Source organism: Pleurodeles waltl, chromosome 8 (assembly GCF_031143425.1).
Source record: "Pleurodeles waltl isolate 20211129_DDA chromosome 8, aPleWal1.hap1.20221129, whole genome shotgun sequence".
Lineage (NCBI taxonomy): Eukaryota > Metazoa > Chordata > Amphibia > Caudata > Salamandridae > Pleurodeles > Pleurodeles waltl.
Genome location: NC_090447.1, coordinates 1520136747 through 1520163126, shown reverse-complemented (window position 1 = coordinate 1520163126; position 26380 = coordinate 1520136747). Strand labels below are relative to the sequence as shown.

At 48.6% G+C, this 26380-nt stretch overlaps 1 protein-coding gene across 1 annotated transcript in view; it reads left to right on the top strand.

The window, feature by feature from the left end:
• The window catches only part of LOC138249620 (zinc finger protein Xfin-like), a 318126-nt gene that overhangs the window by 186990 nt on the left and 104756 nt on the right, over nucleotides 1–26380 (top strand). The window contains exon 12 of the mRNA XM_069203568.1: nucleotides 4051–4177. Within this exon, the coding sequence (XP_069059669.1) occupies nucleotides 4051–4177 (127 nt within the window). The remainder of the gene's footprint in view (nucleotides 1–4050; nucleotides 4178–26380) is intronic.

Below are 26380 nucleotides of genomic sequence, written 5' to 3'. Positions count from 1 at the left end.
GCCCTAGTCAGAGTGTAGTACCAGCTACAGTAAGGTCACCAACACATTCCTTGTATAAAGCCCTATTGATTGCTACATTCATCTTAATGTATTGTTAGTTGCTTCATTCTTTCACTGTATCAGCTCAATAAGCTATACTGATCTACTTCCAATAGCATTTCCTTAGTGCCAATGACCATTTCCAGCAGGATGGTGATCTAACCCTCTTTGCCACAGTCTATGGGTGGCCAGAGTTTGAAACATGTCCATTCAGGGAGGAAAGGAAGCCTCTTTATATCGGGGACAAAATATTGAACACCTTGAGCATCCCAACATTCAAACAGTGTTCAACATAAAATGCCTCCATCATGCTAATTAATAGAATTGATGGAGTAGTGTCTCCTATACAATAAATGACCCTGAAGACATCCAGAAAGGCACAGGTCATCTTTCTATTTCCCAATCCACTAAATACAAATGATTCTGCTAAATTACGAGGCAGGGGTCTTGGATCTGATATACTTATTATCCTTTTTAGAGTCAGTGAAATGCATTATGAAGGCAGAGTAAATTATACTACTACACATTTGACTTCTGTAAGTACATGTGTATCATGCAGTGCCCTGGATAGTAGGAGAGCAATGAAGCAGACACATGATACCCATCAGGTGTGACCTCACCTTTGGAAAGTGGGTAGGATTGTAAGGCACAAGAAGAGAGAGATTCTAAAACAGAGACAGTTTTGCTTATAACCAATAGCTAAGCATACCAGGCACTGGCATACATAAGAGTTGGTGATTCCTATATTTGCTTATGTGGCACTGCTACAAAAATATTATTTGGGCATTCAAACATTAATACATCTGTAAATGTGACAACCAATGTTAAGTGAATGCTGCTGATACCATCAACCTGAGATCTGGTGACCGACTTCTTGTTCACAAGCGCTGTTATTGTTATAGATGCTTATATAAATGAATAAATGGCTAAATAATAAAAAAAAAACATTATTGTGCACAATTCTCAACCGTGTTTGGCCTTGGTATGTTCACGATTTGACCCTAAAGTTTTACACATTTGAAAGAACCTATTAGCCATGTTTAGGTCGAGCATGCAAGCGCTTTTCAACCTTTTGTAAGTAATCTGTGGACTTTAAACCACACCCATCACTTTTACTCGTTTGTGGGCTTGCCTTTCAAAAATCCCTTGATGTAATTGGTAAATGCTTTACGTCTGTCCTGCCTTGGGGTGATTTTGATACCGCCTTGCAGATTGACCCTGTTATATGGATAATTGCACGATTGCGATATAATTCAGGGTATGTGAACTGTTTTTTTTCTTTTGTCTCTCCCCTTCATGCTCCATGGCAGCCATGGCGCTCACAGCGCAGAACAGCGCAAACTCCATTGGCGGAATTGAAGTGCTGGTCACATTGTTCACAACGTTACCGAATCAGAGTCATTTCTTTTAGCTCTCCCCTTCATGCTCCATAGCTTTCACAAAAAACACTTGTAATTGATAAATGCTTTACGTAAAAAATCCGGAAATCCTCAAAGCGTCTCTCCTAAAACAGCGGGAGAGCCGATACTACATTATTCACTGCACTCAGGAAACTCGCCACATAATTCTTTGCAGACCATTACTTTTAGAAAATATTTTTGCTCATAACTCGCCTTGGCATGGTTTTGTTACCGCCTTGCAGACTGACCCTGTTATATTGATAATTGCACGATTGCCGATATAATTCAGGGTGAGTGAACTATTTTTTTTCTTTTGTCTCGCCCCTTCATGCTGCATGGCGGCGATGGCGCTCACATTGCAGAACAGCGCAAACTCCATTGGCGTTATTGAAGTGCTGGTCATGTTGTTCACACTGTGACCTAATCAGAGTCATTTCTTTTAGCTCTCCCCTTCATGCTCCATAGCTTTCACAAAAACACTTGTAATTGATAAATGCTTTACCTAAAAAAAAAATATATAACATAAATCCTCAAAGCGGCTCTCCTAGCATAGCGGGAGAGCTGATACTACAGTATTCACTGCAGTTGGGAAACTCGCCACATAATTCTTTGCAGGCCATTACTTTTAGAAAATACTTATGCTCATAACTCAGCCTTTGGTGATCCTAGGACAATGGGGCCACCACTAAAACGTTCACAACAACGTGCTCTTTCTGTGTACACCATCTCTGGGTCCCCACAGTGGCTTTGTGAGGACCCCAAAATAATAACCCCTCCCACCTTTGTGTCTTTTTAAGCTCTCTAATGGCTGGAACTTTAGTTTTACAGCATTTGTGTTTTAAGGGCCTTGTTTGTAATATTGCAGTAGACCTGTTAGCTCAGAAAATGTGTAAGGCACTACGCCCTCTAGGGGCTAAATATATGATTAAACTGCATTACTTTCTGTCATTTTTTTCATGTGGTTATGCCCTCTAGGGGCTAACAATATGGTTACATGACAATGTTTCTTACAAATGCTGTTTTCATTGTGGTGTTCTCTAGAGGCTGTTCTGAGCATTATAGTCAACATATCTACATAGTACAATATTCGCGGCATGAAAACTCACCCCATAATGCTCTGCAAGGCATTACTTTTACAAAACATTTTTGTTCATAAACCAACCTGTGGTGGTCCTAGGACAATGGGACCATCTTAAAAACATTCACTGTGGCGTGCTCTTTCTGTCTACATCATCTCAGGGTCCCCAGGTTATTGGGGGCCCCATAAAAAGAACCCCTCCCAACATTCAGTGTCTTTTTAAGTTCTTTCATGGCTGGAACTTCTGTTTTGCAGCTGTTAGTAATTTTGCTTTAACAGCTTGTTTGTTAAATCATTGCAGTAGGCCTGCTAGCTTTCAAAATGTTTAATGCAATACACCCCCTAGGGGCTAAATATATGGTTACACTGCATTACTTTCTGACATTCTCTTTTCGTGTGGTTATGCCCTCTAGGGGCTAACTATATGGTTACATGACTATATTTCTTACAAGTGCTGTTTTTATTTTGGTGTCCTGTAGGGGCTGATCGGAGCATTATAGTCTAATGCCAAAAGTTTATTTCTGACATATTTCCAGAAAACCCTTAGGGCTGGGCAGAAAACAAACATGGGCAAATCATCCGCATTTATAAAGCCACACCTCTTGCATGAAAGCTCCTGGGTATGAGCCCATCTTGCCACCTATGTCGGTGTCCAATAAGCCTTCTGTAGTTTAAAAAGATGGTTTCTTTTAAACACAGCTGGGGTAACTGTAGCATATAACAGCTCGAATTATATTTGCCACAGTACCCCCACATCCTCATTCGGCAAGGCATCAGCCCATTTCACAGAGGCCGGGATGCCCCCCTTATCCTCTGCCTCGCATACCAGATTATGCCACTTTGCCATTTCTTTCTCAAGCATCCTGCTGCTATGCAGATCTCTTTACAGACCCGGGTCTATATGGGTCATATTCTGCCCTAACGATCTATACCATGAGGCAAGCTGCATATACCTAAACCAAGATAGCCTAACCCCTGCATACCTAAACCAAGATAGCCTAACCCCTGGTCTACTCCTGAGGTTTCTGCATGACATTAAACCATCCTCAACAATCAGATCTATCCAGCATGCACAGTTGGCTATCTGGAATGGATCCCTTAGAGCATTGTTTAAACAGTATGGGGAGCCTGTTGATTCCCGTGTCAGTACATGGCCTGAACAGTATGCAACTGACCATTTCTTTCTGAACCTAATTCTGCCTCATCTGATCATGAACACCATTCGATCTCGCCTGTCAAGTCCAGTAAGAGAAATGGGGGATTTACAATACTCCTTTCTCAAGCCTCCGCAATAACCTAACAAGAAGTGAAATTCACCAGTTGTACTTTGTGTGTAGCGGGTGCTCAGTGCAGCTTTTCTGTAACCATGACCTGTATCATTGTATAGGATTTGTGGACCAAACTCAACCCACCCCGAGTAGTAGGGAAATAAAGTCATGTATTACATTAGCACATTCTGTTCCATATCACGCCTGGCTGTGTTCAGTTTCTTAGTGCAACCTAAACATTAATTATTTACAATATTTCTTGCAGATGCTTCTTACATTCCAGGATGTGGTTGCCTGTTTCTCGCAAACGGAGTGGGAGCTTTTACACAAATGGCAGAACGATCTTTATGAAAATGTGATGAAAGAAATTTACCAAGTCTTGATGTCGCTGGGTAAAGTTATACTGAATGTATTTTCCAAAGTTTGCATGTTCTCTAAGTTGCGGAATGTTTCTCATCCTTCAGTCATGTATGATTGTTTTCACTATATATGGTCATTGCACATTCATTTTTATATATTTGATCCCATTGGTAAGACAGGACACTCATGTTAATTTTTTTGCAGTAATTTCTTAATTCCTGATCCAAACAGCAAGGACGCCACAGCTGAAAGGCTCAATCGAGCTGTTGTTTGTGGGAAAGTAGTGTTAATAGAATAGGCCCTTATTTTGAAGTCCCTGTAAACATAGGGCCAGTGCTTTTTGTAAAAGCTCCTGGTGGGAGCTGCTGCCCTCCTGCAGCTATCACACTGTCCATATGTCAGTGGTGTTTCCCCTGCCATCCTGATGCCACCACATGCATGCCTTGTGCATGCTACGCCGCGTGGCCTTGCGCCACCCAGCGTGTTCTTTTTCCTCTTTTCTTACTTTTATCTCTGGGTTATCCATTCCCACCTGGGCACCCACATGTGCTACAATGGTGAGGGCAGCCTCAGAAGCAAGCCCATCCCTGGCGGCCCCACCGGCTCACAGCTCCGCCTGCATTTCCGCATTCGGCTTCAGGAGTTGTCAGCTCAGCTCTCCAGAGCTCTGCGTAGAGTGGTGGTCACCTGTTTCCCCCAGACACGGGCACAGGGCGCAGGGAAGGCCTACCACTACCTGGGGTGAAAGACGGCGGCACACCCCCATCACTTCGTCTCATGTTGGGTCCGGAGTTAAGGGCACCAGGCCTGGCATTACTTGCAGGGTTGCAGCAGCACTGCCCACCTTCCTGTGGTGGTGGGGGGGGGCTAGAGTTTGGGGTCTTCTATCCCCAGGAATGAAATCCAGTGGGGGATTGAGTTACAAGGTCTAATCCTTCTGCTGATATCTCGGGCCCCATTTGGCCTTATTACATGCTTTTGGGCTCTTTTGCTCCTAGTGGCAAGCCCTAGCCTCTTGGGGCACTTTCCTCTGGTCTACTGGCCTTCAAGGTGCGAACTTGCAGCGAGCTGGTTACACAGGCTCCCTGTACCAGCCTTCCTGCTCTTTTTCCTATGGTGCGTCCCTCCTTTTTGGCTCAGAAATCCAGGTCTGCTCCCAACAGCTTCCCTGGTCCCAGGGTGAGTCCCAGGGGTCTTGGGGGAAACTGTAGTTAGAGTCCCTAGTCCAGGTGGATATCTGGGGTTCCTCCTTCTAGTTGTCCATGGCTGCCACCTCCAGTGTCTAGCAACAAAACATTGCCAAGAGAGAGCTCTCTCTCTTGTGTAAAACCTTTTACGTTGGAGTGGCCGGTTCTAGAAGCGAAGCACCTCTGGCCTATACTTTTGTGCCACATCACCTCTCCCCTCCAGTCCCAACCCTCCTGCGCAGCATGCAGAGACAATTCAAAATGGTGTCACCCAAGAGTCACTGGTCACATCTCCTTGGGCGGGGGCCCTCAGCTCCACCCCTCACTGACATCACTGCCAGGGCATTTTCCACCATATCATCAAAGGGGAGCCCCCTCCTGTATTGGCACCAGAGGTCTGGGCTCCCTCCTTTGTTCGGTGGGTTTGGGCTGGCCAACCCTTAGGACAGCTGATTGATTAATGCAGAGACTTCATCCCAACCCTATTTATCCGCAGGAGGTGAGTGAAGCACTGTTACTTGCTTCCTTTTTTGGGAGGGGGGATTTGTTCCTGCTGCTGGAGAGAAATGTAATTAACTTGGCAGCAAGGTGACAAAAGGCCTGGGCTCTGATCCAGAGTTGAGCCAGAGAAATATGACAATGCTGGATGACCTCCCTGCCATAGCTATTATGGGTTTCCTGTTAGTTTGGCGGGCTGAAACCTAGCAGGAAACAGGCTACAGCATTGTCTCCTGCTTGTTATCGAGCCGGTGGCAATGATGTCACCTGCAGGGTGCCAACATGCCCCTCTGTGGCCCCTTGCACCTGTTCTCCGCCAGCTTTTTCATGGCGGTGCTACCGCTAAGAAACCTCTGGCGGAGAACATTGTTGAACTGGCCTGGCGAATTAGGATCACCACCACCGCCAGACCGCCGGGATCCAAGATCCTGACAGAGCTGACAGTTCCCTGGCAGTCCAACTGCCTGGGTTGTAATGTGGCGGTCGTACTGCTGCATTGGCAGCGGTCCTGACCGCCATTTCGAGTGTGGCGGTCTATAGACCGTTCCACTCGTAATGAGGCCCTTGATGTCATTAAACAAGTTTTGGTAACCCACTGTCTCTAAAATAATGCTTGTTGCACCTGGCCCTTTTTGCAGGGTCATCCCCAGTCTTTTTGACTCCTTCCTCCTAACTTTTCTGACCAGTTTTTGTTGGCTTTAGGACTCTGGGCACTTTACCACTGCTAAATAGTGCTAAAGTACATATGCTTTCTCTGTAAATTGAACTGTTGTTTGGTTTATTCATGATTGGCATGTTTGATTTACTGGTAAGTCCCTAGTGAAGTGCACTAGAGGGGCTTAGGGCCTGTAAATCAAATGCTACTTTTGGGCCTGCAGCACTGGTTGTGCCACCCACATTAGTAGTCCTGAAAACATGGCTCAGACCTGCCACTGCAGTATCTGATTTTGCAGTTTTAAACTGCCAATTCGACTTGGTAAGTGTACCCTCTTGCCAGGCCTAACCCTTCCCTCTTCTTACATATAAGGCACCCCTAAGGTAGGCCCCGGTAGCCCCAGGGTGCAGTGTATGTTTAAGGTAGGACATATACTAGGGTGTTTTATATGTCCTAACAGTGAAATACTGCCAAAGTCGGTTTTCACTGTGCAAGGCCTATCCCTCTCATAGGTTAGCATGGGGGCTGCCTTTAAATATCCTTAAAGCATAGATTCCCTTTGAGAGCAGATGAAAACATGGAGTTTAGGGTCTCTGAACTCACAATTTAAAAATACATCTTCTAATGACGTTGGTTTTTAGATTGTCTATTTAAAAATGCCACTTTTAAAAATTAGGAATTTTCTTGCTTAAACCATTCTGTGACTCTGCCTGTTTGTGGATTGTCTGTCTCGGTCAGTTTGACAGTTGGGCTGTTTTGCACCTCTCTAGACAGTGACAGAAAAGGGGGTGGGGGTGTAGCCTGCATATCCTGATGAGCCATCTGAGCTAGAGGGGAGGAAGGAGTGGTCATTAACACCTGAAAAGACTGTGCCTGACCTCACAAAATGCAGTCTCCAACCCACTGGTGTGTGTCTGGGGCCTGGCCTGGACAAGGAAGGATCTTGCAAATACTTGAGACTTTGCTTTGAAGTTTGCCAACTTCAAAGGCAGAAAGGAATACAAGAAGAAGACCCAAAAGCCCAGACTTTAGAATCTTTCTAGAATCAAGAGGAACCTCTGCCAAGGAGAAGAGCTGAAGAGCTGGAGGAGGAGTACTGTCCCTTTGCTGGACTGGCCTGCAATTGCTGCTTCTGCCTGAAAGGAGTGCAAAGGGTGAGCTTTGCTCCGTGTCCTGCTTGAGAAAGTTCTCTGAGGGCTTGGAGTAGGGCTTGCCTCCTGTCGGAAGTCTCAGGGACACCAAAGACTTCAGTTTCCTCGACCGGCAACACTGGGAATTGTGTTTTTTTTGCTGTTCAAGAGGAGAAACAACTGCGACGCAACCAACGACGCCACTGGCCTGCACTGTGACCTGCCGCCGCCGCACGGAGTCGCATTGCCCCGCTTTGCACCGGGACCCTAGTCTCACGGACGCCGCCATCTGACGACTTTACCGAGCCTCTGCTCGCACCGTGACCTGGGACCCCGTACTTCGGCATCGCCTGCTCACACTACAGCCTGGGCATCCCCGATGACGCCGCTCCTGCTGACACCGCTGCTGTTGCCTGCACCGTGGCCTGTGGACACTGCTTGTGAGGAGCACGAAGCACCGTCCCGTCCCGCACCGCAGCCCCGATCCACTGACGCCAGCACCATCGATTCCGTTGTCATCACCAGGCATGCCTGCCTGCACCATGGCCTGTGGACGTCACTTGTGAGGGTCACAAAGCACCATCCTGTCTCGCACCGCTGGCTTGGGCCTACCGACGACAGCGCTTCAGCAACAACTACGATGCTGCCTGCACTGTGATCTGTGGACACCATGCGACGCACCGCCCTGCTTCACACCGCAGCCCTGGTCTCACCGACACTGCTGGATGAACGTCACCGAGCCGCTGCCTGCACCGTGATCTGTGGGCACTGCACATCGCACCGTCCCTCTTTGCACCGCAGCAGCGATGCCATCCACGCCAGCGCTCCTAACTTCATCAGCCTGGAGGTCGATCTGCATGCGTGTGACTTCAAGGGCCCGACAACTCCCGTACCAACTCCGGAACCGACACCGCGACACCGCTCTCCGGAGCTCACTGCGAGGATCATGATGCCCTGCAATTCCAAAGGTACTGTTTACGGGTCTCCCCAACACTGTAGCTGCCCCGCGATGCCACAGCCGGTCTGAACTGTTGGTTTTGTTGATCACAACGCCATGATAGCCCCAGATGGAGCTATCGACTTCAAGGAAGTAAACCTTGTAAAATTCATATCTTTAACACTGTATGTTGGATTTTTATTGTTTTGGTCTTCTTTTACACGGATACATTTTAGCTATTTTTCTAAAACTGGTGTGGTGTCCTTTTGTAGTGTTTTTACTTATTACTGTGTGTTATGTGCAAGTGCTTGACACATTGCTTCTGAGATGAGCCTGACTACTCATGCCAACCTACCAAGGGGATGAGCAGGGGTTATCTGAGCGGGTTTCTCCCTTATCCTGGCTAGAATGAGGGTCCCTATTTCGACAGGGTGCAAACCCTCCTGCCAACTAGAGACCCCATTTCTAACAATGCTGATATACCTGTCATCAGCATATCAAAGCCCTTTTCCCCCAAAATCCTCACTTCATCTGCACCTCTTCCTTCACTACTCACTCCTTCCAGTGTAAATTCACCTTTACCCCATCTTCCCTAACCTGTAGCTACAGGCAATCTTACATGCTGCCTTGCTGACCTCCACCTTCACCTAACAAATGATCTTGATCTTCCCACCACCACCAGGGCCATCTACACAATTACTTACATTGACCAGTGGTTGGTAACTGCTGATATCCTCTTTATTAATGATATGGTTTCTTACTTGACCTGCGTTTATCAGTAATGAATGAATCCTGTTTTCAGATTTCTGAATCAAACTTTGCATCAACAGTGTCCAGTTGTGGCAGTGTCTGACAGCGTATAGGAAGTGATGTGTGCTTCATTTTGCTAAGACTAATATTACTTACCACATGTAAGGAAATGCCTCCTTGGCATGGTTACCCCCTGACTTTTTGCCTTTGCTGATGCCAAGTTATGATTTGAAAGTGTGCTGAGGCCTGCTAACCAGGCCCCAGCACCAGTGTTCTTTCCCTGAACTGTAACTTTGTCTCCACAATTGGCACAACCCTGGCACCCAGGTAAGTCCCTTGTAACTGGTACCCCTGGTACCAAGGGCCCTGATGCCAGGGAAGGTATCTAAGGGCTGCAGCATGTCTTATGCCACCCTGGAGACCCCTCACTCAGCACAGACACACTGCTTGCCAGCTTGTGTGTGCTGGTGGGGAGAAAATTACTAAGTCGACATGGCACTCCCCTCAGGGTGCCATGCCAACCTCACACTGCCTGTGGCATAGGTAAGTCACCCCTCTAGCAGGCCTTACAGCCCTAAGGCAGGGTGCACTATACCACAGGTGAGGGCATAGGTGCATGAGCACTGTGCCCCTACAGTGTCTAAGCAAAACCTTAGACATTGTAACTGCATGGTAGCCATAAGAGTATATGGTCTGGGAGTCTGCCAAACACGAACTCCACAGCACCATAATGGCTACACTGAAAACTGTGAAGTTTGGTATCAAACTTCTCAGAACAATAAATGCACACTGATGCCAATGTGCACTTTATTGTAAAAATACACCCAGAGGGCATCTTAGAGATGCCCCCTGAAAACACACGCGACATCCAGTGTGGGCTGACTAGTTTTTGCCAGCCTGCCACACACCAGGCATGTTGCTGGCCACATGGGGAGAGTGCCTTTGTCATTAAGCCTGTACTGCGTGGAGGTGCTTCTCACCTCCCCCTGCAGGAACTGTAACACCTGGCGGTGAGCCTCAAAGGCTCACCCCCTTTGTTACAGCGCCACAGGGTATCCCAGTTAGTGGAGATGCCCGCCCCTCCGGCCACTGCCCCCACTTTTGGTGGCAATCCTGGAGGAGATAATGAGAAAAACAAGGAGGAGTCACCCCCCAGTCAGGACAGCCCCTAGGGTGTCCTGAGCTGAGGTGACTCTGACTTCTAGAAATCCTCCATCTTGCAGATGGAGTATTCCCCCAATAGGATTAGGGATGTGCCCCCGTCCCCACAGGGAGGAGGCACAAAGAGGGTGTAACCACCCTCAGGGCTAGTAGCCATTGGCTACTATCCTCCCAGACCTAAACACACCCCTAAATTGAGTATTTAGGAGCCCCCAGAACTGAGGAAGATAGATCCCTGCAACCTAAGAAGAAGAAGGACTGCTGACCTGAAGCCCTGCAGAGAAGACGGAGACGACAACAGCTTTGACCCCAGCCCTACCGGCCTGTCCCCCCACTTCGAAGAAAACTGCAACAGCGACGCATCCAACAGGGTCCAGCGACCTCTGAAGCCTCAGAGGACTACCCTGCATCTAAAGGACCAAGAAGCTCCCGAGAACCGTGGCCCTGTTCAAGAAACTGCAACACTTTGTAACAAAGAAGCAACTTTTAAAGACCACACGTTTCCTGACGGAAGCGTGAGACTTTCCACTCTTCACCCGACGCCCTCAGCTCGACCTACGGAAAACTAACTCTACAGGGAGGACTCCCAGGCGACTGCGAGCCTGTGAGTAGCCAGAGTTGACCCCCATGAGTCCCCTCAGCGACGCCTGCAGAGGAAATCCAGAGGCACCCCCTGACCGCAACTGCCTGCTTCAAGGAACTCGACGCCTGGAAACCACACTGCACCCGCAGCCCCCAGGACCTGAAGGAACCGAACTCCAGTGCAGGAGCGACCCTCTGCCTAGCCCAGGTGGTGGCTACCCCAAGGAGCCCCCCCTGTGCCCGCCTGCATTGTTGAAGAGACCCCGGGTCTCCCCATTGATTCCTATTGGAAACCGACGCCTGTTTGCACTCTGCACCCGGCCGCCCCTGTACCGCTGAGGGTGTACTTTCTGTGCCTGCTTGTGTCCCCCCCCCCCCGGTGCCCTACAAAACCCCCCTGGTCTGCCCTCCGAAGTCGCGGGTACTTACCTGCTGACAGACTGGAACCGGGGCACCCCTATTTCCATTGAAGCCTATGTGTTTGGGCACCACTTTGACCTCTGCACCTGACCAGCCCTGAGCTGCTGGTGTGGTAACTTTGGGGTTGCCTTGAACCCCCAATGGTGGGCTACCTTGGACCCAACTTTGAACCTTGTAAGTGTTTTACTTACCTGTGAACTTAACATTTACTTACCTCCCCCAGGAACTGTTGATTTTTGCACTATGTCCACTTTTAAAATAGCTTATTGCCATTTTTGCCAAAACTGTACATGGTATTGTGATAATTCAAGGTTTCTAAGATACCTGAGTGAAATACCTTTCATTTAAAGTATTGTTTGTAAATCATGAACCTGTGGTTCTTAAAATAAACTAAGAAAATATATTTTTCTATATAAAATCCTATTGGCCTGGAATTGTCTTTGAGTGTGTGTTCCTCATTTATTGCCTGTGTGTGTACAACAAATGCTTAACACTACCCTCTGATAAGCCTACTGCTCGACCACACTACCACAAAATAGAGCATTAGAATTATCTCTTTTTGCCACTATCTTACCTCTAAAGGCGACGCTTGGACTCTGTGCACACTATTTCTTACTTTGAAATAGTATATACAGAGCCAACTTCCTACATTAGTGGATTAGTGGTGGGGTACAAGACTTTGCATTTGCTGGACTACTCAGCCAATACCTGATCACACGACTAAATTCCAAAAATTGTCATTAGAAACAGATTTTTGAAATTTGAGCTATTTTTCTCAATTTTCAAAAGCCCTGCTAGGGCCTTGTGTTAATCCCTATTAGCATTTCTTTTTGAGTTTAAACGTTTTGTAAAAGTTTGAATTAAGTTATAGAAATAGTTTTAGATTCTTAAAAAGTATCCCAACTTTTAGAGAAATAATGTCAGCTGCAGAAGAGACAGTGGCGGAGCTCAAACTCACACCTTACCTGCATCTTAGGATGTCAGAGCTAAGGACTCTCTGCAGAATCAAGAAACATAAAACTGGTTCAAACCATACCAAAGTACAGCTCCAGGAGCTCTTGGCAGAGTTTGCTAGAGACAACCCCTCTGAAGATGCCCTTACACAGGATGATGCTAGTGAAGTGGAGGACAATCTCTCCCCTCCACTCCTAGTTAGGGAGAACAGGGTTCTTCCGACCCCTACTCCACAAGTGATAGTCAGAGATGTTGCTTCTCTCACAGTAGAGTCCACCAGCTCTGGAAGCATTGAAGGCAGCCTGAATGAAGATGATCTCCTGTTAACCAGGATGGCCAAAAGATTGGCTTTGGTGAGACAGCTCCTAGCCATAGAAAGGGAAAGACAAGAGATGGGCTTAGCTCCCATCAATGGTGGCAGCAACTTAAATAGGGTCAGAGATACTCCCGACATGCTAAAAATCCCCAAAGGGATTGTAACAAAATATGAAGATGGTGATGACATCACCAAATGGTTCACAGCTTTTGAGAGGGCTTGTGCAACCAGAAAAGTAAACAGATCTCACTGGGGTGCTCTCCTTTGGGAAATGTTCACTGGAAAATGTAGGGATAGACTCCTCACACTCTCTGGAAAAGATGCAGAATCCTATGACCTCATGAAGGCTACCCTGATTGAGGGTTTTGGATTCTCAACTGAGGAGTACAGGATTAGGTTCAGGGGGGCTAAAAAATCCTCAAGCCAGACCTGGGTTGATTTTGTTGACTTCTCAGTCAAAACACTGGATGGTTGGATTAATGGCAGTGGTGTAAATGATTATGATGGGCTGTACAACCTGTTTATGAAAGAACACCTTTTAAGTAATTGTTTCAATGATAAACTGCATCAGCATCTGGTAGACCTAGGTCCAATTTCTCCCCAAGAATAGGGAAAGAAGGCAGACCATTGGGTCAAGACTAGGGTGACCAAGACTTCCACAGGGGGTGACCAAAAGAAAGGGGTCACAAAGACTCCCCAGGGGAAGAGTGTTGAGACATCCAAGGGTAAAAGTAAAGAGTCTTCTACAGGGCCCGAAAAACCTGCTCAAGAGGAAGGGTCCAAAGCCTCTTCACAATCCAATTTTGGGTACAAGGGTAAAAACTTTGATCCCAAAAAGGCCTGGTGTCGTAGCTGTAATCAGCAGGGACACCACCTGGAGACAAGGCCTGTCCCAAGAAAGATTCCATTTCTACTACTACTCCAGTTAGCACTGGAATAGCCAGTCTCCAGGTGGGATCAACAGAGTGCCCAGAGCAAATCAGGGTTCACACTGAAGCTAAATTAGTTTCTGAGGGTGGGGTGGACTTAGCCACACTTGCTGCCTGGCCCCCTAATATGCAAAAATACAGGCAGCAACTCTTGATTAATGGGACTAGTGTAGAAGGCCTGAAGGATACAGGTGCCAGTGTCACAACAGTGACAGACAAACTGGTTTCCTCAGGAAAATACCTGTAGGAGGCTGGACTGGCTTGTAGTGAGTACCAAGGGGTACTTGCACCTTGCACCAGGCCCCGTTATCCCTTATTAGTGTATAGGGTGTCTAGCAGCATAGGCTGATAGATAATGGTAGCTTAGCAGAGCAGCTTAGGCTGAACTAGGAGACGAGTGAAGCTCCTACAGTACCACTAGTGTCACTTGCACAATATCATAAGAAAACACAATACACAGATATACTAAAAATAAAGGTACTTTATTTTTATGACAATACGCCAAAGTATCTCAGAGTGTACCCTCAGTATGAGATTAGCAAATATACACAAGATATATGTACACAACACCAAAAATATGCAGTATAGTCTTAGAAAACAGTGCAAACAATGTATAGTTACAATAGGATGCAATGGGGACACATAGGGATAGGGGCAACACAAACCATATACTCCAAAAGTGGAATGCAAACCACGAATGGACCCCAAACCTATGTGACCTTGTAGAGGGTCGCTGGGACTATTAGAAAATAGTAAGGGTTAGAAAAATAGCCCACCCCAAGACCCTGAAAAGTGAGTGCAAAGTGCACTAAAGTTCCCCAAAGGACAAAGAAGTCGTGATAGGGGAATTCTGCAGGAAAGACACAAACCAGCAATGCAACAACAATGGATTTCCAGTCGAGGGTACCTGTGGAACAAGGGGACCAAGTCCAAAAGTCACAAGCAAGTCGGAGATGGGCAGATGCCCAGGAAATGCCAGCTGTGGGTGCAAAGAAGCTGCTACTGGACAGTAGAAGCTGAGGATTCTGCAGGAACGACAAGGGCTAGAGACTTCCTCTTTGGAGGAAGGATCCCCCACGCCGTGGAGAGTCGTGCAGAAGTGTTTTCCCGCCGAAAGACCTCCAACAAGCCTTGCTAGCTGCAAATCGTGCGGTTAGGGTTTTTGGATGCTGCTGTGGCCCAGGAGGGACCAGGATGTCGCCAATTGCGTCTGGGGACAGAGGGGGCGTCGAGCAAGACAAGGAGCCCTCTCAGAAGCAGGCAGCACCCGTAGAAGTGCCGGAACAGGCACTACGAAGAAGAGTGAAACGGTGCTCACCCGAAGTTACACAAAGGAGTCCCACGTCGCCGGAGACCAACTTAGAAAGTTGTGCAATGCAGGTTAGAGTGCCGTGGACCCAGGCTTGGCTGTGCACAAAGGATTTCCGCCGGAAGTGCACAGAGGCCGGAGTAGCTGCAAAAGTCGCGGTTCCCAGCAATGCAGTCTGGCGTGGGGAGGCAAGGACTTACCTCCACCAAACTTGGACTGAAGAGTCACTGGACTGTGGGAGTCACTTGGACACAGTTGCTGGATTCAAGGGACCTCGCTCGTCGTGCTGAGAGGAGACCCAGGGGATAGGTGATGCAGTTCTTTGGTGCCTGCGGTTGCAGGGGGAAGATTCCGTCGACCCACGGGAGATTTCTTCGGAGTTTCTAGTGCAGAGAGGAGGCAGACTACCCCCACAGCATGCACCACCAGGAAAACAGTCGAGAAGGCGGCAGGATCAGCGTTACAGAGTTGCAGTAGTCGTCTTAGCTACTTTGTTGCAGTTTTGCAGGCTTCCAGTGCGTTCAGCAGTCGATTCCTTGGCAGAAGGTGAAGAGAGAGATGCAGAGGAACTCTGATGAGCTCTTGCATTCGTTATCTAAGGAATTCCCCAAAGCAGAGACCCTAAATAGCCAGAAAAGAGGGTTTGGCTACTTAGGAGAGAGGATAGGCTAGCAACACCTGAAGGAGCCTATCAGAAGGAGTCTCTGACGTCACCTGCTGGCCCTGGCCACTCAGAGCAGTCCAGTGTGCCAGCAGCACCTCTGTTTCCAAGATGGCAGAGGTCTGGAGCACACTGGAGGAGCTCTGGGCACCTCCCAGGGGAGGTGCAGGTCAGGGGAGTGGTCACTCCCCTTTCCTTTGTCCAGTTTCGCGCCAGAGCAGGGCTGAGGGGTCCCTGAACCGGTGTAGACTGGCTTATGCAGAAATGGGCACCATCTGTGCCCATGAAAGCATTTCCAGAGGCTGGGGGAGGCTACTCCTCCCCTGCCTTCACACCATTTTCCAAAGGGAGAGGGTGTAACACCCTCTCTCAGAGGAAGTCCTTTGTTCTGCCATCCTGGGCCAAGCCTGGCTGGACCCCAGGAGGGCAGAAACCTGTCTGAGGGGTTGGCAGCAGCTGCAGCTGCAGTGAAACCCCTGAAAAGGCAGTTTGGCAGTACTAGGGTCTGTGCTACAGACCACTGGGATCATGGGATTGTGCCAACTATGCCAGGATGGCATGGAGGGGGCAATTCCATGATCATAGACATGTTACATGGCCATATTCGGAGTTACCATTGTGAAGCTACACATAGGTAGTGACCTATGTGTAGTGCACGCGTGTAACGGTGTCCCCGCACTCACAAAGTCCGGGGAATTTGCCCTGAACAATGTGGGGGCACCTTGGCTAGTGCCAGGGTGCCCTCACACTAAGTAACTTTGCACCTAACCTTTACCAGGTAAAGGTTAGACATATAGGTGACTTATAAGTTACTTAAGTGCAGTGGTAAATGGCTGTGAAATAACGTGGACGTTATTTCACTCAGGCTGCAGTGGCAGGCCTGTGTAAGAATTGTCAGAGCTCCCTATGGGTGGCAAAAGAAATGCTGCAGCTCATAGGGATCTCCTGGAATCCCAATACCCTGGGTACCTCAGTACCATATACTAGGGAATTATAAGGGTGTTCCAGTAAGCCAATGTAAATTGGTAAAATTGGTCACTAGCCTGTTAGTGACAATTTGAAAGAAATGAGAGAGCATAACCACTGAGGTTCTGGATAGCAGAGCCTCAGTGAGACAGTTAGGCATCACACAGGGAACACATACATATAGGTCACAAACTTATGAGCACTGGGGTCCTGGCTAGCAGGGTCCCAGTGACACATAACAAACATACTGAAAACATAGGGTTTTCACTATGAGCACTGGGCCCTGGCTGGCAGGATCCCAGTGAGACAGTGAAAACACCCTGACATACACTCGCAAACAGGCCAAAAGTGGGGGTAATAAGGCTAGAAAGAGGCTACTTTCTCACACAACCTGACTGGACAAACTTATCCAGTCACCAGCACTGACAATCCGACTAAAGTACATCCCATGGCTATGGTAACTTTAGAATGGGGAGGGGTCACTGGCCTGAAACAGGTTGTAGTCTCCTCTAATATCATAGTAGACTGTTTGCTTGGAAATGAACTGGAGTCCTCAGCATGGTGTGAGGTAGAACCCAAAACCCATGCAGCCATGCTGGGTATCCCTGAACTGGTGTGTGTCAAGACAAGGTCACAGTGCAAGGCTCAGGGTGTAAAAGTGATGTTGGAGCCTGAAATAATGGCCCAACCCTCCAAGAGAAAAGGAAAGAAGGCTGGGAAACCAGCTATAACACAGCAAAAGAAAAAGGACCTCTCTGACCAGGAAGAAGTTCTGCCCTCTGAGGGAACTGAGCCCATGGAGTTGGAACCTTATCAGGTTGAACTCTTAGGCCCAGGGGGACCCACAAGGAAACAGCTGTGTAAGGGGCAAGAAACCTCATCCTCTCTTGAAGGCCTTAGGTAGCAAGCTGCTGAAGAGACCAAAGGAAAAAACAGTGGAACACATAGGGTCTATTTGGAAGATGGACTCCTTTACACTGAGGTCAGAGATCCCAAACCTGGTGCCACTAGGAGAGTGGTAGTGCCTCAGGAGTTTAGAGAGTTCATCCTGACCTTAGCCCATGACGTTCCACATGCTGGACATTTGGGACAAGCCAAGACTTGGGAGAGGTTAGTCAACCATTTCTATTGGCCCAACATGTCCCAGAAAGTAAAGGAGTTTTGTGCCTCCTGTGCCACCTGTCAAGCCTGTAGCAAGGCAGCTGGCCATCCAAAGGCCCCCTCATTCCACTTCCAGTGGTGGGGGTCCCCTTTGAAAGAGTAGGAGTGGACATAGTGGGTCCACTTGAACCTCCCACAGCCTCAGGGAATCAGTATATCCTAGTAGTAGTGGATCATGCTACTAGGTACCCTGAAGCAATTCCCCTTAGGTCCACTACTGCCCCTGCAGTAGCCAAAGCACTCATTGGTATATTTACCAGAGTAGGATTTCCTAAGGAGATGGTGTCTGACAGAGGTACCAACTTCATGTCAGCATACCTGAAACACATGTGGAATGATTGTGGGGTGACTTACAAATTCACCACACCATACCATCCACAGACCAATGGTCTTGTGGAAAGATTTAACAAGACATTGAAGGGTATGATCATGGGGCTCCCTGAAAAGCTCAAGAGGAGATGGGATGTCCTCTTGCCATGCCTGCTTTTCGCCTACAGAGAGGTGCCTCAGAAGGAAGTAGGGTTTTCCCCCTTTGAACTTCTGTTTGGCCATCCTGTAAGGGGACCACTAGCTCTTGTTAAAGAAGGCTGGGAGAGACCTCTTCATGAGCCTAAGCAAGATATAGTGGACTATGTACTAGGCCTATGTTCCAGGATGGCAGAGTACATGGAAAAGGCAAGTAAAAACCTTGAGGCCAGCCAACAACTCCAGAAGATGTGATATGACCAAAAGGCTGCTATGGTTGAGTTTCAGCCAGGGCAGAAAGTCTGGGTTCTGGAGCCTGTGGCTCCCAGGGCACTTCAGGACAGATGGAGTAGCCATTACCCAGTGCTAGAGAGAAAGAGTCAGGTCACCTACCTGGTAGACCTAGGCACTAGCAGGACCCCCAAAAGGGTGATCCATGTTAACCTTCTCTAACTCTTTCATGACAGGGCAGATGTAAACCTGTTAATGGTTACAGATGAGGACCAGGAAGCTGAGAGTGAACCTGTCCCTGATCTCCTCTCCATAGACCCTAAACTTGGCTCAGTTGATGGAGTGATCTATTCAGACACCCTCTCTGGCCAACAGCAGGTTGACTGTAGGAAGGTCTTACAGCAGTTTGCTGAGCTCGTTTTCCTAACCCCTGGTCAGACACACCTGTGTACCCATGATGTGGACACAGGAGACAGCATGCCTGTCAAAAACAAAATGTTTAGACAGTCTGACCAAGTTAAGGAAAGCATCAAAGTGGAGGTCCACAAGATGCTGGAATTGGGAGTCATTGAGCACTCTGACAGCCCCTGGGCTAGCCCAGTGGTCTTAGTCCCCAAGCCTCACATAAAAGATGATAAGAGAGAGATGAGGTTCTGTGTGGACTACAGAGGACTTAATTCTGTCACCAAGACAGATGCCCATCCCATTCCAAGGGCAGATGCGTTAATTGACAAACTAGGTGCTGCCAAATACTTGAGTACCTTTGACTTGACAGCAGGGTACTGGCAAATAAAAATGGCACCAGGTGCAAAAGAAAAGACAGCATTCTTCACGTTTGATGGGCACTATCACTTTACTGTGATGCCATTTGGCTTAAATAATGCCCCTGCCACCTTCTAAAGGTTGGTGAATCAAGTCCTTGCTGGCTTGGAGTCCTTTAGTGCAGCTTATCTTGATGATATTTCTTTCTTTAGCTCCAGCTGGCAGGATCACCTGGTCCACCTGAAGAAGGTTGTGCAAGCCCTGCAAGCAGCAGGCCTCTCTACAAAGGCATCCAAATGTCAGATAGGGTAGGGTACTGTGGTTTACTTGGCACACCTTGTAGGTGGAGGCGAAGTTTAGCCACTCCAACCCAAGATCCAGACTATTCTGGACTGAGTAGCTCCAAAAACCCAGACTCAAGTCAGGGTATTCCTTGGCTTGACTGGTTATTATAGGAAGTTTGTGAAGGGATATGGATCCATAGTGACACCCCTCACAGAACTTACCTCTAAGAAAATGTCCAAGAAGGTAAACTGGACTATAGAATGCCAACAGGCCTTTGACACCCTGAAACAAGCTATGTGCACAGCACCAGTTCTCAAAGCTCCAGATTACTCCAAGCAGTTCATTGTGCAGACTGATGCCTCTGAACATGGGATAGGTGCAGTTTTGTCCCAAATAAATGTTGGCCTTGACCAGCCTGTTGCTTTCATTAGCAGGAGGTTACTCCCCAGGGAGCAGCGTTGGAGTGCCATTGAGAGGGAGGCCTTTGCTGTGGTTTGGTCCCTGAAGAAGCTATGAACATACCTCTTTGGTACTCACTTTGTAGTTCAAACTGACCACAGGCCTCTCAGATGGCTAATGCAAATGAAAGGTGAAAATCCAAAACTGTTGAGGTGGTCCATCTCCCTACAGGGAATGGGCTTTATAGTGGAACACAGACCTGGGACTGCCCATGCCAATGCAGATGGCCTTTCCAGGTTCTTCCACTTAGAAAATGAAGACTCTCTTGGAAAAGGTTAGCCTCATCCTCTTTCGTTTGGGGGGGGAGGGAGCGGGGTTGTGTAAGGAAATGCCTCCTTGGCATGGTTACCCCCTGACATTTTCCCTTTGCTGATGCCAAGTTATGATTTGAAAGTGTGCTGAGGTATGCTAACCAGGCCCCAGCACCAGTGTTCTTTCCCTGAACTGTACCTTTGTCTCCACAATTGACACAACCCTGGCACCCAGATAAGTCCCTTGTAAATATTACCCCTGGTACGAAAGGCCCTGATGCCAGGGAAGGTCTCTAAGGGTTGCAGCATGTCTTATGCCACCCTAGGGACCCCTAACTCAGCACAGACACACTGCTTGCCAGCTTGTGTGCGCTGGTTGGGAGAAAATGACTAAGTCGACATGGCACTCCCCTCAGGGTGCCATGCCAACCTCACACTGCCTGTGGCATAGGTAAGTCACCCCTCTAGCAGGCCTTTCAGCCCTAAGGCAGGGTGCACTATACCACAGGTGAGGGCATAGGTGCATGAGCACTGTGCCCCTACAGTGTCTAAGCAAAACCTTAGACATTGTAAGTGCAGGATAGCCATAAGAGTATATGGTCTGGGAGTCTGTCATGCACGAACTCCACAGCACCATAATGGCTACACTGAAAACTGTGAAGTTTGGTATCAAACTTCTCAGCACAATAAATGCACACTGATGCCAGTGTACATTTTATTGTAACATACATCCCAGAGGGCACCTTAGAGGTGCCCCCCGAAACCTTAACCGACTATCCGTGTAGGCTGACTAGTTTTAGCAGCCTGCCACACACCAGACATGTTGCTGGCCACATGGGGAGAGTGCCTTTGTCACTCTGTGGCTAGTAACAAAGCCTGTACTGGGTGGAGATGCTTATCACTTCCCCCTGCAGGAACTGTAACACCTGGCTGTGAGCCTCAGAGGTTCACCCCCTTTGTTACAGCACCCCAGGGCACTCCAGCTAGTGGAGTTGCACGCCCCCTCCGGCCACTGCCCCACTTTTGGCGGCAAGGCCGGAGGAGATAATGAGAAAAACAAGGAGGAGTCGCTGGCCAGTCAGGACAGCCCCTGAGGTGTCCTGAGCTGAGGTGACTCTGACTTTTAGAAATCCTCCATCTTGCAGATGGAGGATTCCCCCGATAGGGAGGAGGCACAAAGAGGGTGTAGCCACCCTTAGGGCTAGTAGCCATTGGCTACTAACCCCCCAGACCTAAACACACCCCTAAATCGAGTATTTAGGGGATCCCAGAACCTAGGTAACTAGATTCCTGCAACCTAAGAAGAAGAGGACTGCTGAACTGTAAAACCTGCAAAGAAGACGGAGACACCAACTACTTTGGCCCCAGCTCTACCGGCCTGTCTCACCACTTCTAAAGACACTGCTCCAGCGACGCGTTCCCAGGGTCCAGCAACCTCTGAAGCCTCAGAGGACTACCCTGCATCTAGAAGGACCAAGAACTCCCAAGGACAGCAGCTCTGTTCCCCAAAGACTGCAACTTTGCAACAAAGAAGCAACTTTGAAACAACACACGTTTCCCGCCTGAAGCGTGAGACTTTGCAATCTGCACCCAACGCCCCTGGCTCGACTTGTGGAGAACAAACACCACAGGGAGGACTCCCCGGCGACTACGAGACCGTGAGTAGCCAGAGTTGACCCCCCTGAGCCCCCACAGCGACGCCTGCAGAGGGAATCCCGAGGCTCCCCCTGACCGTGACTGCCTGCGTCAAAGACCCGACGCCTGGTAAAGACACTGCACCCTCAGCCCCCAGGACCTGAAGGATCCGACCTCCAGTGCATGAGCGACCCCCAGGTGGCCCTCTCCCTTGCCCAGGTGGTGGCTACCCCGAGGAGCCCCCCCCTTGCCTGCCTGCATCGCTGAACAGACCCCTTGGTCTCCCATTGATTTCTATTGCAAACCCGACGCTTGTTTGCACACTGCACCCGGCCGCCCCCGTGCCGCTGAGGATGTACTTTCTGTGCTGACTGGTGTCCCCCCAGTGCCCTACAAAACCCCCCTGATCTGCCCTCCGAAGACGCGGGTACTTACCTGCTGGCAGACTGGAACCGGGGCACCCCCTTCTTCATTGAAGCCTATGCGTTTTGGGCACCACTTTGACCTCTGCACCTGACCGGCCCTGAGCTGCTGGTGTGGTAACTTTGGGGTTGCTCTGAACCCTCAACGGTGGGCTACCTTGGACCCAAACTTGAACCCCGTAGGTGGTTTACTTACCTGCAAAAACTAACAAACACTTACCTCCCCCAGGAACTGTTGAAAATTGCACTGTGTCTAGTTTTAAAATAGCTATATGTCATTTATGTGAAAACTGTATATGCTATTTTGCTAATTCAATGTTCCTAAAGTACCTACCTGAAATACCTTTCATTTGAAGTATTACTTGTAAATCTTGAACCTGGTGTTCTTAAAATAAACTAAGAAAACCTATTTTTCTATACAAAAACCTATTAGCTTGGAATTGTCTCTGAGTGTGTGTTCCTCATTTATTGCCTGTGTGTGTTCAACAAATGCTTAACACTACCCTCTGATAAGCCTACTGCTCGACCACACTACCACAAAATAGAGCATTAGAATTATCTCTTTTTGCCACTATCTTACCTCTAAGGGGAACTCTTGGACTCTGTGCATGCTATTTCTTACTTTGAAATAGTACATACAGAGCCAACTTCCTACAACTGGCATCACTACTAAACAAGCAATTCATTTCTTTCACTGACACAGGCTCCATCATGGATACCATGCGAAAGGCCACCATTCAGTGATACTTAAGCCGGGTAAAGACCCTGCCTTGTGCGAGTCCTACCGCCCAATTTTCCCCCTGAACACAGGTGCTAAATTATACTCTGGTATTTTAGCATCACCTCTTAACCCCTTAATGCCCCCTCTTATTGACCCGACCAAGTGGGATTTATACCGACCCGGCAGGCAGGGGACAATACTAAACTAATTCTACACTTGATCGATGAAGTACACCGGTCAAGGCAGGTGCCATACCTCTTTGCTCCACCTTTGTGGTTTAATCTCGGGATTCGTTTTTGCAAATGGGCCGAAAGCATATATAGAGCCCCAATAGCGCCTGTCGGGGTCAACGGTACGCTCTTTCAACCATTTCCGCTTCAGAGAGGGACGCAACAGGGCTGCCCCCTGTCCCCTCTCCTCTTCACACTCTATATGGAGCCTCTAACTCAGAAAATAAGGAACAACCAAGATATCCTGGGTATTCTGTTCGGTGGGATACAACACCAAATAAGCCTATTTGCTGACAATGTCATTATCTCTTACAGAGCCCCTAAGATCTCTTCCAGCCCTAAACAAAGAGCTTTGTGTCTTTGGCTGGGTTGAAAACTAATATCCAAAAATCAAAAATCCTCAATCTGACGGTATCTCATGCCCTAGAAACGGCTTTGCGGTAGGCATATCCAATTGAGTGTGCATCTGACTCTTGGCCTTACTTGGGCGTCAAGCTTGCACCCTTGATCCACAAGACAGTAGCAATGAATTATGCTAGCCTCCTCTCAGAGATGCACCGGGACCTTGATGCATGGACCCGTCTACAGTTGTCCCGGATGGGGCGGATAGCGGCGGTCAAGAGGACCATACTCCCCCGCATCCTCTATGTCTTTCAGATCCCCTTCTCCCCTCCACCAAACACTTCAAAGGGGATGCAAACGGCCATCAATAAGTTCATGTGGGATGGCAAAAAGCTGTGTCTGCCTAAACACCTTCTGTTTAGATTCAAGACTCAGGGAAGTCTCACGGTACCTCAGATTTCAAGTTACTACCAGGCAGCCCAACTCCAATATGTCATTGAATGGAACCACACAATGACGGAGAAACATTGGACCTTTATGAACCAAGCGGTAGTGGGCTCTCATGATCTGGAGGGAGATTTGGCTGCTGCACCCACCTCAGGTGTTCAGCCTCTACTTCTCGCCTATAATGGGCACGACAATGCGCGTCTGAGACGCTGTAGCCTTAAAGGCTGGCATTATGACCTTGGCCTCCCTTAAGACGCCCTTCTTAGCTAACCCTGACTTTTCCCCTGGCCTGCACCCCAAAAATTTTGGGCAGGGGCAGGAAATGGGATGTAAACGCCTGGGCTCACTATTTGATGTAGAGGGGCTTATATCTTTTGATCAGCTCAAGGATGACTACTCCTTGCCTGATTCGGATTATGCAAAAACAACAGATGATAGACGGAATGCAGAACAAATCAACATTCACCCTGAGTCACAGATCTGGATTTAATTAATCAGTTGTTTTGCTTGCTATGCCATTCCAGTTTGGACCCAGCCATATGCAAATCAGTCTTGACCCTGTTCCCCATGGGAACAGTCCAGCCCCAAGTGCGAGGCCAGGTCTTCCCTGGACCAGAACCAAGCATCCTGGGACCGGTTTCAGGGTATCACCCTTCATCAGCCAGGCTAGCTTGAATCTGGTGGCATGGCAAGCACAGGACCCACGTCTGGGCACACCCTTCCCACTTGGGGGGCAACAAATGCAAAAACAACAGATGATGGACAGAATGCAGAAGAAGTCAAACATTCACCTCTGGATTATGTTCGGTACCTACAGCTATGCCACTGGGCATCGGGCCGAGCAACTCGAGCAGGCGGAGGGAGAGCACAACAACCCTTCGAAAAGTGGATTATTCTTAAAACTGGCCACTGTCACCTGATCTCGTACTTGTACCACTTATTGGGGAGAGATGCGCCACTGCCAAAGACCAAAAGTCAGTTGAGGTGTGTAAGGAAATGCCTCCTTGGCATGGTTGCCCCCTGACTTTTTGCCTTTGCTGATGCTATGTTTACAATTGAAAGTGTGCTGAGGCCTGCTAACCAGGCCCCAGCACCAGTGTTCTTTCCCTAACCTGTACTTTTGTATCCACAATTGGCAGACCCTGGCATCCAGATAAGTCCCTTGTAACTGGTACTTCTAGTACCAAGGGCCCTGATGCCAAGGAAGGTCTCTAAGGGCTGCAGCATGTCTTATGCCACCCTGGAGACCTCTCACTCAGCACAGACACACTGCTTGCCAGCTTGTGTGTGCTAGTGAGGACAAACCGAGTAAGTCGACATGGCACTCCCCTCAGGGTGCCATGCCAGCCTCTCACTGCCTATGCAGTATAGGTAAGACACCCCTCTAGCAGGCCTTACAGCCCTAAGGCAGGGTGCACTATACCATAGGTGAGGGTACCAGTGCATGAGCATGGTACCCCTACAGTGTCTAAACAAAACCTTAGACATTGTAAGTGCAGGGTAGCCATAAGAGTATATGGTCTGGGAGTCTGTCAAACACGAACTCCACAGCACCATAATGGCTACACTGAAAACTGGGAAGTTTGGTATCAAACTTCTCAGCACAATAAATGCACACTGATGCCAGTGTACATTTTATTGTAAAATACACCACAGAGGGCACCTTAGAGGTGCCCCCTGAAACTTAACCGACTATCTGTGTAGGCTGACTAGTTTTAGCAGCCTGCCACAAACCGAGACATGTTGCTGGCCCCATGGGGAGAGTGCCTTTGTCACTCTGAGGCCAGTAACAAAGCCTGCACTGGGTGGAGATGCTAACACCTCCCCCAGGCAGGAATTGTCACACCTGGCGGTGAGCCTCAAAGGCTCACCTCCTTTGTGCCAACCCAGCAGGACACTCCAGCTAGTGGAGTTGCCCGCCCCCTCCGGCCAGGCCCCACTTTTGGCGGCAAGGCCGGAGAAAATAATGAGAAAAACAAGGAGGAGTCACTGGCCAGTCAGGACAGCCCCTAAGGTGTCCTGAGCTGAAGTGACTCTAACTTTTAGAAATCCTCCATCTTGCAGATGGAGGATTCCCCCAATAGGGTTAGGATTGTGACCCCCTCCCCTTGGGAGGAGGCACAAAGAGGGTGTACCCACCCTCAGGGCTAGTAGCCATTGGCTACTAACCCCCCAGACCTAAACACGCCCTTAAATTTAGTATTTAAGGGCTACCCTGAACCCTAGAAAATTAGATTCCTGCAACTACAAGAAGAAGGACTGCCTAGCTGAAAACCCCTGCAGAGGAAGACCAGAAGACGACAACTGCCTTGGCTCCAGAAACTCACCGGCCTGTCTCCTGCCTTCCAAAGATCCTGCTCCAGCGACGC